Source organism: Nelumbo lutea, chromosome 3, assembly GCF_056320005.1.
Source record: "Nelumbo lutea isolate HS-2025 chromosome 3, American lotus-T2T, whole genome shotgun sequence".
NCBI classification, from domain to species: domain Eukaryota; kingdom Viridiplantae; phylum Streptophyta; class Magnoliopsida; order Proteales; family Nelumbonaceae; genus Nelumbo; species Nelumbo lutea.
Genome location: NC_142686.1, coordinates 62601450 through 62618409, shown reverse-complemented (window position 1 = coordinate 62618409; position 16960 = coordinate 62601450). Strand labels below are relative to the sequence as shown.

The window sequence follows — 16960 nt, the reverse complement described above, 5'->3', positions numbered from 1 at the left end:
GGTTTCAAGGCAATCCAATAGAGCAGAAGAGACAACTGCACAGAGAAGTTGAAAGGGTGTGTCTAATATGCACATGGCCAAAACGTTGTATTAAATATTGAGTACAAGAGGAGGGAAAGGACAGAACTGTCCTCCACTAAAACAAATGGGGAAAGAGTTATATATACAAAAGAGAAATAAAAGATATTGTAGATAAGGTACATGACAATATGATACTCCCAACCAAGTATTACTTCAGGGCCAGGCCTATTTGTTTTGTTTTCTAGTTTTCTTAAACTAAGAAATATTAGAATTTACAATAGAGTTGAATTAATAAAATGGTAAAATTAAAGATAGAATTTACAATGAGATTGAATTATTGGAAAATATTGTAAATAATACAATCAGATATATATTTACTGGGTTACCTTGGAATGACACGTAATCTCAGTGTCGTTGGAATCCACCTAGAGATATTAATTCGAGAAAACATACTTTCAGATACTCAAAACTTATTAAATAACTTGGTTTGAAATAAGGTTGAGAAGAGTATAAAGGAAGAAAATCCTCAGAAGATTGAAGACATTGTCGACGTCTCAACTGCAACGTTGGTTTTTCACCAAAATCGCACATCGGAATTTATTTCAACCAATAAAGCACACTCTGAGGTGGTAAGCAATTTTTTCTTTGACTAGTTGAAAAGATTTCGTATTCCCTAATTATTAGGGTTTTTCTCCATTTTATGTTATTCCCTTATTCTATAAAATTGAGAAAGATTATAATGTTTTAATGGATATTCCTTTGCTTTTGGGGATGATTATGTTGTTTTCAAATTTTGAATTTTGAAAAAGGTTTCATTCATGTCATTTACCTCCTGAAATTTTGTTATTTTTCATTTTATGTGTTCAATTAGAATTCTTATATTTTTTCGTATTTTTTATTTTTTCATTTTTCTATATTTGTTCATAATTTTTATTGTTATGTTTCCTGTATTTTTTGTTTTTTTTTTTTTGGCATTTTTTGTGTTTTTTTTTATACTTTTGTAATTTATGTATGTTATAACTTTAAGTAGTTTATGTAAATATAGGATTAAGGTTGGGCAGGCTGGTTTGGGTCAAGGTAGGTTAGGGTTGAATCCAATTTATTTAATTTTCTCTAATTTTTTTTTTTTATGGTAGAAACAGGAGGAACTACACAAGGTGGGGGGTAGCCCGACCCCAACTCATCAGATGAATGAAATTTTTACCATTGCCTTTTCAGTTTTGACCAAAGAAAATTCCTTTGACATTTGTCAATATCCTCAATAACATTATTTGGAATTTTAAATGAACTCATGATAAATTAATGAACTGAGACATTGAGCTGATAGTAGAGTTGAGGAGGGTGACTCTACCAACAAGAGAAAGAGTCTTCCTCTTCCAGCCAGTGAACTTATTATTGACTTTATGTCTCTATTTTGAGATTGTTGAACGACTCTTTTGACACTCTACCATTAAAAATCGGAGCCCCCTAAGTGAAATCTTTTTTTCTTGAGAGAAATTCTTAGCATATTTAATAGGTTGGTGGGTTAAATAGGTTGGGTTGAAACTCAACCCAGACCCAACCCGCCCAATTACCACCCTAAAAATAAGCATAGCTAGAAGTGCAAGGAAAATGCACCTGTATCATCTCCATTTTATTCAAGTAAAAACTTTATAACTTGAGAGTCGAGAGAAAAAAAGTCTATAATCTTTGTATGTAGGATTAGACCTGTTCATGGCCCGAGCCGAGCTCGGGCTGGGCTTTCATTCTTCGTTAACAAAATTTTTTCAGGTCCAAACCCGAGCCTGGCCCAAGCCGGGCTCGGGCCGAGCTTTCACTCTTCGTTAACAAAATTTTTTCAGGCCCAAACCCAAGCCTGGCCCGACCAATGGACCTACAACTTGGGTCCGAACCCGGCTCTCATAAAAAGCCCGAAGCCAGGGCCCGAGACCAAGCCCGAAGTCTGACCTAACAAAATAATTGATTTTTTCCCTTTTATTAAAGATTTCATCGTGATTTCTTTTACATTTTAGAGCACACATTCACCAATCTTCAAAGCAACTGTTTCACATTCTTAAATCGTAAAATCTGTTCAAATGGACATAATCCATTTTAATTCCTACAAAGAAACCGTGTCATATTCCACTTTAATTCCATTTTTTCTTAAAATCAACAACCACATCTTCAACAACATTTAAGGTTGTTTAATATGTCCCCTATTTTTTGGTTGTTTCTATACAACCAAGGCAAATTTGAAAATAAAACACATGAGACAAACTCACATAGCTTCATAATCCTACAAATCACATAACACACTAAAACTAAATCCATATAAATTCATGTTCCTCCAAAATCATAAAAAAAAAATCTGAATAAGACAAACAAAATCCACAAAACATGTTCTCCATCCATTCTTGAATTCACCAATAAGATGGAATATTCCAACTCTCAAGTTCCAAGCCGTCCTAAAAAAGAAAATAAAAGACCAATTCATTGCCCATATCATACAAAATATGTTTTAGCCATCTCCATTCATTCTTGAATTCACCAACAAGATTGAATATTCTAATTTCCAACTTCCAAGTCATCCTAAAAAAAATAAGAGACAAATTCATTGCCCATGTCACAAATGTAATTTGTTATCGTGTCAAAAGACAAACAAATAACCAAAAGATATGTTATTATAATACTTGAAACATATAATCAAGTTCAGCATCTTCATTATCATCATCACTACTATTTAATCCTTCATCCTCTTCTAACAAACTTAAAGATCCTGAAGGAGTCTCTAACAAGCTTAATCCCTCTGCATACAATTGGAAAACTATTAAAATAAATTCAATGAAGTGTGGAATCATATATTTTAATAAACAATAGATAAAAAAAATTACCTAATACAAAGCCTTGTGCACGGAACCAATCTTCAAGACAAACTAAAGCTTGAACTATCTTGGATTTAAGTGAACTTCTCCACGGATTGATCACCTTCTTTCCAATGATAAATGCAGATTCAAATGCAACTGTAGAAATAGGAATAGCCAAAATATCTCAAGCCATTGATGCCAACTCATGATACCTAAGTGAACTCTTACTCCAATACTCCAAAACATCAACATCTGCCTTGATAGCAAGGTTTTGTTCCTTAGAGTAAAGGTCCAACTGAGTTTTTTCATTTTGAGACTTTCTTTTAGAAATCAAAAATTGTTCATAATCCTCAAATCCATCACCATCATCATTTCTCTCGCTCATGTCAATTTGACTAGAAGATCAAACAAAGGAGGTCAACGAAAAATTTTATTTATATTCACCAAACAAATCATGAAGAATTCTAATTATAGCATTAGCACGCTCCTCGACATCATTACCATAAAGTTTATTAAAACAATATTCCACTAACCTAATCTTGCAACGAGGATCCAACACAACAAAACAAGACAAAATCATACTATATTCAGCTCAATATTTATCAAATTTCAACTTCATATTTATAACCATGTTAGTCATAAGATTATGAAATTCCTTATTCATTATCATTAAATTCCTATAAATCATCCACACTCCCTTGAAGTAAATGTTTTAAGTAGGTACTTAGTAGCAGAAAACATGCAAATAACATCATAAAAAACCTTTAAGAATTTGTGAAAGCTTATCCACCTTTCTCCATTATTCTTCCAAAAGCACAAACATTTTGAAAGTATTATCCCTTTGTCCCCAATGTTGTAAGACTTGCTTATAATAGATGGCATGTTCAAGCATCAAATAAGTTGAATTCCATCTTACACACATGTCTAACATCAATCTTCTAGTTGTGTTTAAGTGAAAACTTTTTTTAATAAACTCACAAAACATATGCTTTTAAGCAGATGATTTCTTTATATTTTTCACACTATCACGAATCTTAACAACAACATCATCAACAATGTTCAAACCAACTTGCACAATAAGATTCAAAATATGGCTACAACAATGGACTTTGAAAAAATCACCATCACACACCAAATATTTATGTTTTAAAGATCTCAATTTCAAAGAGTTAGCCATCACATCATTGTAACTAGCATTATCTAATGTGATGCTAAAAACTTTCTGATCAATACTCCATTCACTTAAGCACATGGCTACCTAATCTGCTAAAGATAATCCATCAAAAGGAGGTGCCAAAGCTTTAAAGCGAATATTTCTTTTTTGTAGCTTCCAATTGTTGTCAATCCAATGAGCAGTTATATACATAAATTCATCATCAGTGTGCTCAGATCTCCAATTATCAGAAATTAAACAAATTCAACCAAGTGTATTAGACAAATCAATTTTCACACCCTCTCTTTCACATAGCTAGACATGATATATCTTTTAGCAGTATACCTACTTACATTTTTAAATTCAAGATTTATTGATTTAATAAAGAATATAGAACCAAGTTCTTCAACAGTAGGAAAATGGTGTTAAGAAAAACTGATAATAACCTACGAGACTCTTGTTGATCAAACTTGTAGTTTTTTAAAAGTACTCCCATTAGTATTGGATTGAATAGTTACTTTGTACTGTCTAATATCCTAAATTATACGTCTAGGGCAATGCTGTAAATGACACTTTAAGTGAGTAGTTTCTGATGGAGGACGATTTGACCCGACCTATGGAAAGGTGACACGTGGACACTGACTCAGCACGAACAACAACTCAACATTGTAGCCTAGTGCGACCAACTGACGGGCCCATAAAGCAGCTCGCTACATCGTAGCTCACAAAAGGAGATGCTCGCGAGCTCCGGGTTCCCCGAGCTACCTCTGAAGGGATACTTCGAGGCAACTTTAGCTCACGAGCTAGGGGAACTAGCTCACCCAAGCTCCCAAGCAGACAAGTCATCCCAATGACCAATTCTGTTAAAGGTAATCCTGAAGTATTCCGAGCTCGCTACAAAGTAGCTCGGGAATGGGCCGCATGGACACTCCTCAGGAAGCTTCTCCTAGACAGGAACACACCGATCCGCCTATAGATACCCTGAGGTAAAGACACCTTGGGCTAGACAACTTGGCTTAGCTTGCCACAAGCAGTTCATCACTTACAAGATAGCCCGACACAGGGTAACTCGCGGAAGGGTAGCTCGGCATACCCTGCGGTGACGGCCCCACGCGTGCCACCTCAGCCCAGCTAGTAATGATTGCGGCAGGCTAACAGTGGCGGTTATACCTGCCCTGTCAGAGGCCAGTGGACCTGATACAATGGATTTCTGTTATAAGGAGCTAGTATCAAGGAACGGAGGTATCATCTTCTACTCTCGCGCTATCTACACTCTTAGCCTTCATCTTCTCCTTGCTTCTCCTACAGAATACTAACTTAAGCATCGGAGTGTTCCCGTCGATCAAGTCCTCGGGGATTCTTGTTCTTCTCCATCTCAGGTACCTTCCAGGAGCCGCATAAGTGCCAGCTAGGAGTGACCGGATCACGCACCATCATTTGGCGCTGTTAGTGGCAATCGCTTCTAAAAGCCTTCCTCTAATCCTTCGCAGTTCTTTCTTCTCTAAAAACTCGGCACTCATGGCTTCCTCAAGCAACGTTGAATGAAGCATGGAGATGGGTAACTCCAGGGAACAACCCCAGGTTCCCACGGTCTGCATTGGGCAGTTCACCATTCCCCTCTAGGTGGATGGAGTCCCTAGCCTGAACATGACGCGAGCAACGGCGCCTGTGGGTGTTCCCCTGCCTTGCTCGATCAAAATGACCTTTGCTGAACCAACTGTCATTCCTCTGGTGACTAGCTAGAGCCAGCTCGACGATCTGATGCAGTGCATGCGAGCCATGCAAGCCCAAGTGCAGTAGCTCCAGCAACACTAGATTTACCAGCAGCAAGGTGCTACACCACGTCTCCCAATACCACTACCAGCAGCAATTCCCTCAGCTGCCTCAACCCCAGCTTCAGTAGCCGCAGCTCCCTCCTCGGCACCCAACCTCACAGTGAGCTAGGTCTTGCCGCCAGGACGAACGCCCCTCTCGCCAAGGAGAAGCCTCCCAAAACCCTCCTAAGAGTAGGCCTCCTTTCGCGAAAGACAAGAAAGACCGGCTACCCCAGTCTCGTCACGGGCGATCAGGTCAGAAGGACCCCAGATCGCCAATCTACATCACCTCGGTAGTCAAAGTTTGAAGCGCCGATCTTGGAGAACCGGTTCGAGATCCTGGCTGCAGACTCCAAGCAGGATCCCTCTGTCTGCAGCCATCACCAGCGGCCTGAGCTACTTCCTACACAAACCATTCCTGATAACACGGAGGTGAGCAGCCCAAACGCCGAGCCCACCAAGAAGCAGAGACGCCGCCACCGAGCTCACCGATCTGCCACCCACAACCTGCCCAAGCTCGAAGGCAAAGAAGAGGTAAGCTCGAGCGAAGCTAAGGCTCCCCTCCTTTCAATTTCGTCCCCCCTATATTCTGAACTCCTAGCAGTCCCAATGCCTAAAGACTTCAAGCTCCCCCCCTTGACAAGTATGACGGGTCATTTGAACCAAATGATCACGTAGATGCCTTCCGGACACAGATGCACCTGGAAAGAAGAGCCAGTAAGTCATGCATGTGCATGGCCTTTTTCACCACTTTCAGAGGAGTAGCCCGTACATGGTACCAGAACCTGGCACCTGGATCGATAAGAAGTTGGGAGCAGTTCGCGCAAGCCTTCACGTCTCACTTTGTCACCAGCAAGCGATGCCTGCGAACTGAAAAAAAGCCTCCTCAACATAGTGCAAAGAGAGGAAGAGTCCATCTGGGGCTATATCAAGCGGTTCAATGATGCGTGCATGCAGATACCGCGCCTGGACCCCGTCGTGCGCCTCGCGACAGCCAAGAAAGGTGTGACGCATAAAGAGTTCAAATCGCACATGGTCGTCAACCAATCGGCGACCATAACCGAATTTCTTAAGCTCGCGGATAGGTTTATAGCCGAGGAAGAGATCAACCAGAAGGGCGAGGGCGCGCCCGAGAAGAGGAAAAGGGAAGGAGAGCCATCCAGCCAAGGGGACAGCGGAAAGAAAAAAGATGCAGCTCAGGGGGCAAAGTCAAGTCAGTCGTTCCGAGCTCCAGTAGCGGACCGAACTGATTACACCCCACTGAATGCGAAGCGGGCCAAAATCCTGATGGCTATCAAGGATGCCCCGTATGTGAAGTGGCCACCCCGTTTGAGGGGGAACCCCAATGAAAGAAATAAGAATTTGTAATACAGTTTTCATAGAGATCACGGTCATAGTATCGAAAATTGTAAAAACCTCCGCGATGAGATTGAGCTCATCCATCACGGATATTTAAGGAACTTTGTACAAAATAATAATAATAATAATAATAATAATAATAATAAAAAAAGTAATAAAGCAAGTCGACAAGGGGAGCACGGTAAGGATGCTCCCGAGTCCAGCAATAGGCCGACCGAACAGTCACAGAGGCAGCCTCCAGAAGAGAGGCCGGTTCGGGGCACTATCCACGTGATAGTGGGAGGCTCGATCATCACGGATTGTACTTCAGTGGCAGCTCGGACGTCAGTTTGTGAAGCCGCCCGGGAAGAACAGAATCCTCCGTAGTGGCCGAGGACAGAAGAGCCAATTTTCTTCATAGAGGATGATGCGCGAGGGGTCCACTACCCCTACAATGATGCGCTTGTGATAAAGCTGAGGATCAATGACTTCGAGGTTAGGCGCGTACTCGTTGACTCGAGCAGCTCAGCAGATATTCTCTTCAAAGCCGCGTTCGACCAGCTTTAGTTGCAGGGAAGTGACTTGAAGCCCGCAAACACTCCTTCGGTGGGCTTCAGCGGAGAAGAAGTCAGACCCCTTGGGAAAGTGACAGTACCTGTGGAAGTTGGCACATGGCCCTACGTAGTCAGACTTAACCACGACTTCCTAGTGGTTGCGACCCCCTCCCCATACAATGCCATAATAGGTCGGCCGATCACCCATGTTCTACGGGCGGTGGTCTCCACTTATCATTTGGCAATGAAGTTCCCTACAGACTTCAGTGTGGGGGTAGCGCGGGGCGACCAGCCCGAGTCCCGCAAGTGCTATGTTGCCGCCCTAAAGGGAAAGACCAAGGTGGCCGATGACCTCAAACTAGAGAAGCCTACAGAGCAAGGCGAAGAACGAGCTGCACCCACAGAAGAAACAGTCGTTGTTCCAACCTCAGCCGCAGACCCAGCTCAGTGCTTCCGTCTAGGAACCTCTACGATCCGAATTGGTAAGTTTCTTACTTCAAAATTTAGAAATTTTTGCATGGTCCACGGCAGAGATGCCCGGTATAGACCCTAACCTTATAACTCACAAGATGAATATTGATCCTATAGTTAGGCCCGTTAGACAGAAGAAACGCAACCTAGCCCCGGGGCGGTGGAAAGCGGTCGACGAGGAGGTCGAGAAGCTCCTCGTAGTTGACTTCATAAGAGAAGTCCATTACCTGAGCTGGGTAGCTAACCCCGTTCTAGTAAAGAAGGCTAACGGCAAGTGGCGCATGTGCGTCGACTACATCGACCTAAACCGAGCCTGCCCGAAAGACTGCTTCCCACTCCCCAGAATTGACTATTTGGTGGATGTGACCTCAAGGCACGAATTGTTGAATTTCTTAGATGCCTTTTTGGGCTATAACCAAATCAAGATGGACCCAGAGGATGAAGAAAAGACTACCTTCATGACGGAGTTCGGTCTGTACTGTTACAAGGTTATGCCCTTCGGGTTGAAAAACACAGGGGCAACCTTTCAAAGGCTTGTAAATAAGTTTTTTGCGCCATTAATTGGCAGAAAAGTAGAATGTTATAGAATGTTATGTAGACGACATGGTCGTCAAAACTCAATTTTTGCATGAATTAATACAAGACTTGCATTCTGTTTTTGAAATTTTGCGTAAGTTTAATATGAGATTGAACCCAAACAAGTGTGTATTCGGTGTGACCTCGGGTAAATTCTTGGGATACATCATTAACCGACGTGGCATTGAGGCCAACCCGAATAAGATTAAGGCCATCCTAGATATGAAACCACCCCAGAAGTTGAAGGAGGTTTAGAGGTTAAATGGTCGCATAGCCGCCCTGAGCCGCTTCATGTCCAAGTTGGCGGACCGCTGTTTACCATTCTTTAAGGCTATAAAGAGCAAAGGGTTCGAATGAACCCAAGACTGCCAGCTCACGTTTGACGAGCTCAAGAGATACCTCGCTAGCATGCTGATCTTAACCTAGCCCAAGGAGGGCGATGTTTTAGAATTGTATCTCTCGGCGAGCGACGAAGTGGTCAGTTCGGTACTAATAAAGGAAGTAGATCGGGTCCTGCGACCCATCTATTATGTTAGTAAAGTATTGCAGGGAGCAGAGACAAGATATCCGGAGATAGAAAAGCCAGCATATGCCCTAGTAATTGTAGCTTGGAAGGTCTACCCGTACTTCCAGGCTCACACTATTATCGTCCTCACCGACAAACCTCTGAGGCAAGTCTTACTTAAGCCTGAGGTCTCTGGTCGGTTGACGAAGTGGGCTGTGGAGCTCAGCGAGTACGACCTCCAGTACAAGCCGCGAACTACCATTAAGGCTCAAGCCTTAGCAGATGTCATCGTCGAATGCACATTCAGCTCCGAAATTCCCAGGCCAGTTGAGCACGAGGTCCCCCAGTTCGGCTGAGCCTGAAGCTCCCAGATTGGTTGAGTCCGAGCCCTGTGAGGTAGCAGCCAGTGTGACATCTTTCCTTGTTTGGCCAAGCGCGAGCTGGGATGAGGAGCCCTGGATCCTTACGTAGATGACTCCTCGAACCAACAGGGCAGCGGAGCCGGAATAGTCCTACACAGCACAAGTGGCACGAAACTGGAGTACATGCCGCGTTTTGAGTTCGTGACATCTAATAATGAAGTGAAGTACAAGGCATTGATAGCTGGACTAGCCTTAGCTAGAGAAGTAAAAGCCAAGCACATCATTATCTGCAGTGACTCCCAGCTCGTGGTCAACCAGGTCACTGGCAAGTACGAAGCTCGCAAGCTAACCATGGTCGTCTACTTAGCCAAAGTCAGAGAGGCCCTGCTCAACTTCCAATCACACTTCATCAGACAAATCCCCAGGTCAGAGAACGCTGAGGCTAACGCCCTGTCTAGGTTAGCCAGCACCAGCGACATAACCATGAGAACTGTGTACATGGAGGACCTGCCTCGGCCTAGCATTCTCAGAGGAGCAGAGGAGGCCGCTCCTGTCGTTCAAGCAGAGCTGAGCTGGATTGACCCGCTCGCAAGCTTCTTGTTACATGGGACCCTCCCTGCAGATCGCAATGCAGCCAGAAGGGTGCAGCGCCAGACAGCCAAATACGTCATGATAGACGAACGGTTATACTAGAGATCCTACACGCTCCTCTACCTGTGTTGCTTGCGACCTACCAAAGCAGAGCTCGTACTCCGCGACACTCATGAGGGTCTGTGTGGCGGAAACTTGGGAGGCAAGGCCCTCACCCAAAAGGCACTTCGATAGGGGTATTATTGGCCAACAATGAAGGCAGATGCCATTGAATTCGTAAAAAATGCGACAAATGCCAGAAACATGCCAATATCCACCACCAACCTGCTGTCAATCTCAAGTATCTCACCAGCCCATGGCCCTTCGCAAAATGGGGCATTGATCTACTCGGGCCATTCCCACCAGCAACGTGTGGGAGGAAGTTCTTAGCAGTAGCAGTGGATTACTTCACTAAGTGGGTAGAGGTTGAACCCCTTGTAACGATCACAACCCGGAACGTCCAAAACTTCTTTTGGAAGAACATTGTGTGCCGCTTCGGGATACCTTGGGTACTGATCTCTGACAACGGCAAGCAGTTCGAGGACATCAAATTCCAAAACTGGTGCCAAGACATAGGAATCCGACAGAATTTTACTTCAGTCGCACATCCTCAAGCAAGCGGCCAAGCAGAAGTCACAAATAGAGCCTTCCTCCGCAGATTGAAGTCACGGTTAGACCGAGATAAAGGGTTGTGGGCAGATGAGCTACCTAGTGTTCTATGGGCCTACTAGACCATGGAGAAGACCGCCATGGGGGAAACCCCTTCAACCTCACCTACGGCATCGAATCCCCGTAGAGATTGAAGTACTTACGCTGTGACTAGAAGCATATAGTGATCGGACGAACGAAGATGAGCTGCGTACCAACCTCGATCTACTCGACGAAGTAAGGGAACTCGCGTATATCAGGACCGCAGCCTACCAGCAGAGAGTAGCTCGGTACTATAATGCCAGGGTCAAGAAGCGGAACCTCCGCGTTGGCGACCTGGTCCTTCGTAAAGTTATGGTACCTGAACTTGGCATTGGCAAGCTTGAGTCCAACTGGGAAGGACCTTACCGAGTGAAACGAATGCTCGGGGAAGGAACGTATGAGCTCGAGTCCCTCGAAGGGAAAGAAGTACCTCTGGCATGGAATATTGTCAACTTAAAACAATACTATCTGTAATAATCGAGTACGCCACGAGCCACTCCCCGGACCTAAGGGCCAAAATACCAAGCTAATATGACCTTGGCACAACAAGACCCAATCGTCTTCATGACATGGGTGAACTTAAAGGGTAGACTACAAGTCACCCCCCAGCTTACGGCCTAAGGCACCAAGCTAACCAACAACTCGGCATCAAAAAGGAATTATCCAGTTCGACGATGGGGGTAAAGTATGAAAAGCATGAGCAGAAACACCGACAAGCATAGCTTGTTCCGGTACGATGATCGAACTAAAGAATAAACGACGAGTATATGGTTCGAGCACGCAAGGTAATCACTTCGCTGTGTACCCTAGAGATGCCTTGAATGATTTAAGGGACAATTCAAAATAACGGTTATCGAGAAGTCCTACTTCGGGTATGCAGCTCTAATAGCTCAAGTGTTGAGACTACCTTAGCAAAGATAAAGAGTGCACACCATACTTAGAAGAAAAAGAAGAACTTTCATTACCATTTCAAAAAAAAAAAAGAAAGAAAAATGACAAGGCAATAACCGAGCTAAGCAGCTCAGGAAAGTTTAACAATCACAGGGCATAACCACCCAACCAAAGATCTTCGAAAGACCGGGTTTATGGCACTCGGGAGCCACCAGAAGTCCAGGAGAAACATCGTCTCAAGGATCCACCTCCTCATCCTCATCCTCCAGGGAGTCAGGCTCCTCTTCCTCCGCTTGATCCACTGTCTTGGGAGACAAACCCTTCATAGTGATGCCGTCGAGGTTGAGTCCAAATAACTTCTTCCAAACCAACCACCAGCAGAGCTTAAACCCAGAGCGGTACGAACTCGAGCCATATTCCACGTGGAGGTCATGGTATTCCTAGGATTCTTTGAAATCCCAGACCGCCTTCTATCATTCGGCCTCCACCATCTGGTCGAAATCTCGAGTCCGATCTAGAAGAGTGGACTCCAAGTCTCGTACCTACTGCCAAAGGAACTCCCTCTCCGCCGCCACCCTCTACGACTCCTCCTGGTAACGCGTGCTCTCTTCAGAAAGCCGGGCAATTTGGGCCTCCTGGTCGCGAACGAGTAGCTCCTGAGATTCACTCCCCTTACGAGTGTGATGGAGCTCGCCCCGAATCCGGTCGAACTCGCCCTAGAGCTTCTTATTAGTAGCCCGTTGGTCGAGGGCGTCGACGTGGTGGATGCACGTCTGGAGAGCCATAGCATGGATGGAGGTATTCACCTGCCAACAGAAAGAAGATCAGAGGATAGCAAAAGGAAGCGAAATGAGAGAAAAAGGGAAATAATCACTTACCACCATGCAGTGGGAGGAGGCAAATGCGGCGAGGTCCCCAGACTCCATATTCCCCCAATGAGCGACCTCGTCGTTGTTAATCACCTTCCGGCTCCTCCGGTGAGCCACCCCTTCCCAGTTCCCCACTAGGAACGGAGGGTAAGGGGATGGCTGGAAAGGGTTACAGGGAGTCGCCCCTTGCTGTGGGATCTCGCCCCCTCCGAGACCAGCCCCACTAGTTCCCTCGGATGGAGGTGGTGGGATCTCAAGCAAAGGGGAGGATAAAGCTGGCTCGATAGATCCGAACTCAGTACCCCCCGAGGTGGGAGTTCGGTCGGGGCGCGACCTCTTCACCTTGCACCCCTGGTTGCTTGAAAGAAGGCGACGTGAGTCGATACCAGACATGATGGCTGCCAAGAAGAAATAATAGTATCAGTTCAATAAGAATGATATATATATGCATATGAACACAATGTCATGACAAAAACCGTGCGACCTAAAAGGACAACTTACCCAAGCTCAAGCCGGCCTGCATGAGCTTCTCCTCGGCCAAGTAGTCCGAGCAGAAGAAGTCTACCGATGCCCAGGACAGCATCGTTTTTTGAGTTTTGGGGTCCAGCTCAGCCCTAGAGTCTTGGATGGCGCCCCTCCAATAAGTAGGGAAGGGCCACCCTTCGGGGTTGCAAACCAAAAAATAATCCCCCTTCCAGGCAGGGATTTTCTTCGGGAGCTCATGCAAGAGCTTGTAGCCACGGCGGGGTGAGAAGTAGTAGAGATGCCTCTCTAATGGGGCCCCGGGAGTGGCATTCTTTATACAGAGGATAGCGGAGAAGATGTCCAGACTCAAGGGAAGACATATTCCCAACACAAGGATATCGTCCCGACCAAGTTCCTGATGGCATTGGGATGGAGCTGGTCAATAGTGACACTGAAGTGGTTTAGCACCTCCACTATCAAGGGGTGTTGGGGGAGACGTAGGCCAGCCTCGAGCTACTCCTAGTAAATGACTATATCGTTAGGGCCATGCTCCCATGGAAAATTAATAGTGGGGATGCAGTAGAGAAGGTCCCTAGGGAGATGGAAATAACTAATTAGAGACCTAAGTCTCCCCTCTGTCATGGAGGAAGGGCTGAAAGTATCGGGCTCTCTTCCCCGTGAAGTAGAAGCTCTTTCGCCAGAGACCTCCCTGGCCCCCAAAACCTGCTCCCAAGCTCCCCTGAGCTCGAGGGAGCATCATCATCATCCTGGACACCGCCCTGGTAACGGACATGGTACGGGTATCCATCGCCCTGGTAATGGACATGGTACGGGTATCCCGACATGACCGATAATAAGTAAAACTCACTGAAAGGGGACGGGATGAAATAAGTTGAGGAACTCGAGTAGACTTGACAGGTGCGCGACCTTAGAATTTGAATACAGCAAGATGGCGTGAGGGGAAACGAGGCCCAGAGGGCCCTCCTATTTATAGCCCCCACTTTTCCGAATCGACGGCCTAGATCAAAGAAAATACAACGGCTCGCAAGCGCACTGACTGCACGCCTTCTGAAAACCGAAGGTGATTGGCGGCATGTCTTCACGATTAAGGCAATGACAGCTTCACGACGCTCGAAATTAAGAGCTACTTCAGCATGTTTTGGGAATCCAAAAAGTCAAAAAAATCAGGAAATCTCTTGACTCCCGCGGATGCATTTAATGTGAGTAATCAAAAAAGTTTGAACTTCAGTAAAATCAGTCTATCACGCTTCATGAACTCCTCGTGCTATGGCAATGCTCTCAACTCAAGGAGTGGAGGGCAATTGATGGAGGACAATTTGACCTGACCTATGGAACGGTGACACGTGGACACTGACTCAGCATGAACAACAACTCAGCATTGTAGCCTAGTGCGACCAAGTGATGGGCCCATAATGCAGCTCGCTACATCGTAGCTCACAAAAGGAGAAGCTCGCCACAACGCGAGCTTCGAATTCCCTAAGCTACCTCTGAAGGGATACTCCGAGGCAACTTTAGCTCACGAGCTAGGGGAACTAGCTCGCCCAAGCTCCCAAGCAGGCAAGTCATCCCAAGGACCAATTCTGTTAAAGGTAATCCTGAAGTATTCCGAGCTCGCTACAAAGTAGCTCAGGAATGGGCCGCATGGGCACCTCTCAGGAAGCTTCTCCCAGACAGGAACACACCGATCCACATATAGATACCCCGAGGTAAAGACACCTCAGGCTAGACAGCTTGGCTTAGCTTGCCACAGGCAGCTCATCGCTTACAAGATATCCCGACACAGGGTAACTCGCGAAAGGGTAGCTCTGCATACCGTAGGAGGATCTCTTGCCCGACCACCTACCCGACAAGTCTGGGGACAGCAGCCATATCCCTCGTCAGATAGCGTCGTGCCTGCCACCTTTAAAGGGTGCCTTACACCTGACAGGCGCATACCCTGCAGTGACGTCCCCACGTGTGCCACCTCAGCCCAGCCAGTAACGGCTGTGGCAGGCTAATAGTGGCGGTTATATCTGCCCTGTCAGAGGCCAGTATCAAGGAACAGAGGTATCATCTTCTACTCTCGTGCTATCTGCACTCTTAGCCTTCATCTTCTCCTTGCTTCTCCTACAAAATACTAACTTAAGCATTGAAATGTTCCCGTCGGGCAAGCCCCCGGGGATTCTTCTTCTTCTCCATCTCAAGTACCTTCCAGCAGCCGCATAAGTGCTAGCTAGGAATGAACGGATCACGCACCATCAGTTTCCTTACTTGATTTACCCTGTAAGATCTTCTTGTAGTGCCTTTTCTGAATTAATCTTTTATATTTCTTCCCATAACTTAGATGTCAATCTTTTCTTACTGAAAGTCTGATCATACTCTTGATAGTCATCATCTACTATATCTACTCCTGCAGTCGCACTTTCGCTTGCCATTGACATGCCAATTATTAAATATGAAATAACTTACATAATACATTCCAATTTTATCAATAAGACAAACATATATTAAATAAAAAACTAAAAGAAAAATAGAGTCAAATTACCCTTATTATTCATTTTTATTTGTTCTTACAGCATAACATCTATAGATAGAAAATATACCTCAATCAAGACCACCCCAAATTTGTCAACCTTAACCCAACCAAATATTTCTATGTATTCAACCCTAGCCATGCATCATATGCATTTGCTTGCTACTAAGAAATAGATGGGGGCAACATATCTATGAAAATTTCGAATATTATAAAAACAAAGAAACTAGACATGCCAAGCGTAAGAAAAGCAAAGAAATTTAATGCATGTTAAACCAAAAATAATTAAACTATAAATTAAACTAGTGCAATAACTAAACTAAAAATTGACCTAGGAAGAAGATGCAAGATAGACTACAAAATGATATGTAAATCAAACAGAAAATTAAAGAAAATGGTGCAAGACATTAAACATGGAAATTAAGCAAGAAATGGGGGAGAACTCAACATACCTACTAATGTAACAAGGATTCTGAAGCCAAATGAATGGATTAAAAAATGAAAATAAAACTAAAAAGAACCATCGGGATGAACAAGAACAAAAATTGAAAAGAAGGATTCTCAAGCCAAATGTTGAAATTAAAATGAAGTAACGAATCTCTATTACGGATAACTAATAGAACAAAAACTAACAGAACTAATGAATCTCTATTACAAATCTGTTCAAATCTGTTCGGACAAACTAATGAATCTCTATTACAAACTAAACTAAGAGAACAAAAACTGTTTGGACAAACTAATGAATCTTTATTAAAAATCTGTTTAAATTAAAAACTAGCAGAACTAAAATTTGATTCATATTTCTTCAAATATGTTCGGACAAACTAACGGATCTCTATTACAAACTAACAGAACTAAAACTAACACAGAGAGAGGAAGATAACGAGAGAGGGAAAAGACCTGGTCACTACCGGAGAGAGAGAGAAGACCTAGTTCGTTGGTGGTGTCGGTGCCTAAGTTCTCGTCTGAGAGTGAGAATCTGAGAGTGAAAACTAAAACTTTATTCGAACGGAACTAAAACTAGCAGACCAAAAACTGAAGATAACAAGAGAGAGAGAGAACCTGGTCACTGCCAGAGAGAGAGGAATCGTTGCTGGCATCGGTGCTTGAGTTAGTGAGTTCACCTCTGAGAGTGGGAATTGAGGCTCTGAGAGTGAGAATGAGAAGTTAGATCTATGGGGAAAATGGGAAAGGGTTAGTCGGGTTAGGGATTTAGGGTTTAGAAAATTATAAATTATAAAAGTC

At 44.2% G+C, this 16960-nt stretch overlaps 2 protein-coding genes across 8 annotated transcripts; both read right to left on the bottom strand.

Annotated features, from left to right (window-relative positions):
- Positions 1–2268: 2268 nt before the first annotated feature.
- LOC148865296 (uncharacterized) lies at positions 2269–16960 on the bottom strand. Of its 7 annotated transcripts, none has more exons than XR_016110532.1 (4): positions 16778–16956; positions 16616–16694; positions 2892–3020; positions 2269–2465 (listed from the first exon to the last, which is right to left on the bottom strand). XR_016110532.1 is itself a non-coding variant. In XM_088980309.1 (4 exons), exons 1-4 carry the CDS (start codon positions 16813–16815, stop codon positions 2682–2684), a joined length of 360 nt encoding a protein of 119 aa, XP_088836435.1. In that variant the 5' UTR covers positions 16816–16932; the 3' UTR covers positions 2388–2681. The 7 variants fall into 7 exon arrangements, 1 of the variants encoding a protein (XP_088836435.1); XR_016110530.1 differs by having other exon boundaries at positions 2892–3259; positions 16778–16953; XR_016110527.1 differs by having other exon boundaries at positions 2388–2806; positions 2892–3259; positions 16778–16960.
- Positions 12428–13618, bottom strand: LOC148865297 (uncharacterized). The gene is made up of 3 exons (XM_088980310.1): positions 13219–13618; positions 12727–13115; positions 12428–12654 (listed from the first exon to the last, which is right to left on the bottom strand). Exons 1-3 carry the CDS (start codon positions 13298–13300, stop codon positions 12565–12567), a joined length of 561 nt encoding a protein of 186 aa, XP_088836436.1. The 5' UTR covers positions 13301–13618; the 3' UTR covers positions 12428–12564.

Bases quoted from the DNA above. Each gene is read 5' to 3' on its own strand.
- LOC148865296 (XM_088980309.1), bottom strand. From the start codon at position 16,815: ATGCCAGCAACGATTCCTCTCTCTCTGGCAGTGACCAG. The intron at 16,695-16,777 runs GTTCTCTCTCTC...TTTCACTCTCAG, and splicing joins CTCTCTCTGGCAGTGACCAG to ATTCTCACTCTCAGACGAGA. The intron at 3,021-16,626 runs GTAGTGACCAGG...CTATTTCTACAG, and splicing joins AGGTCTTCTCTCTCTCTCCG to TTGCATTTGAATCTGCATTT.
- LOC148865297 (XM_088980310.1), bottom strand. From the start codon at position 13,300: ATGCTGTCCTGGGCATCGGTAGACTTCTTCTGCTCGGACTACTTGGCC. The intron at 13,116-13,218 runs GTAAGTTGTCCT...TCTTCTTGGCAG, and splicing joins GCAGGCCGGCTTGAGCTTGG to CCATCATGTCTGGTATCGAC. The intron at 12,655-12,726 runs GTAAGTGATTAT...TTCTGTTGGCAG, and splicing joins CCTCCTCCCACTGCATGGTG to GTGAATACCTCCATCCATGC.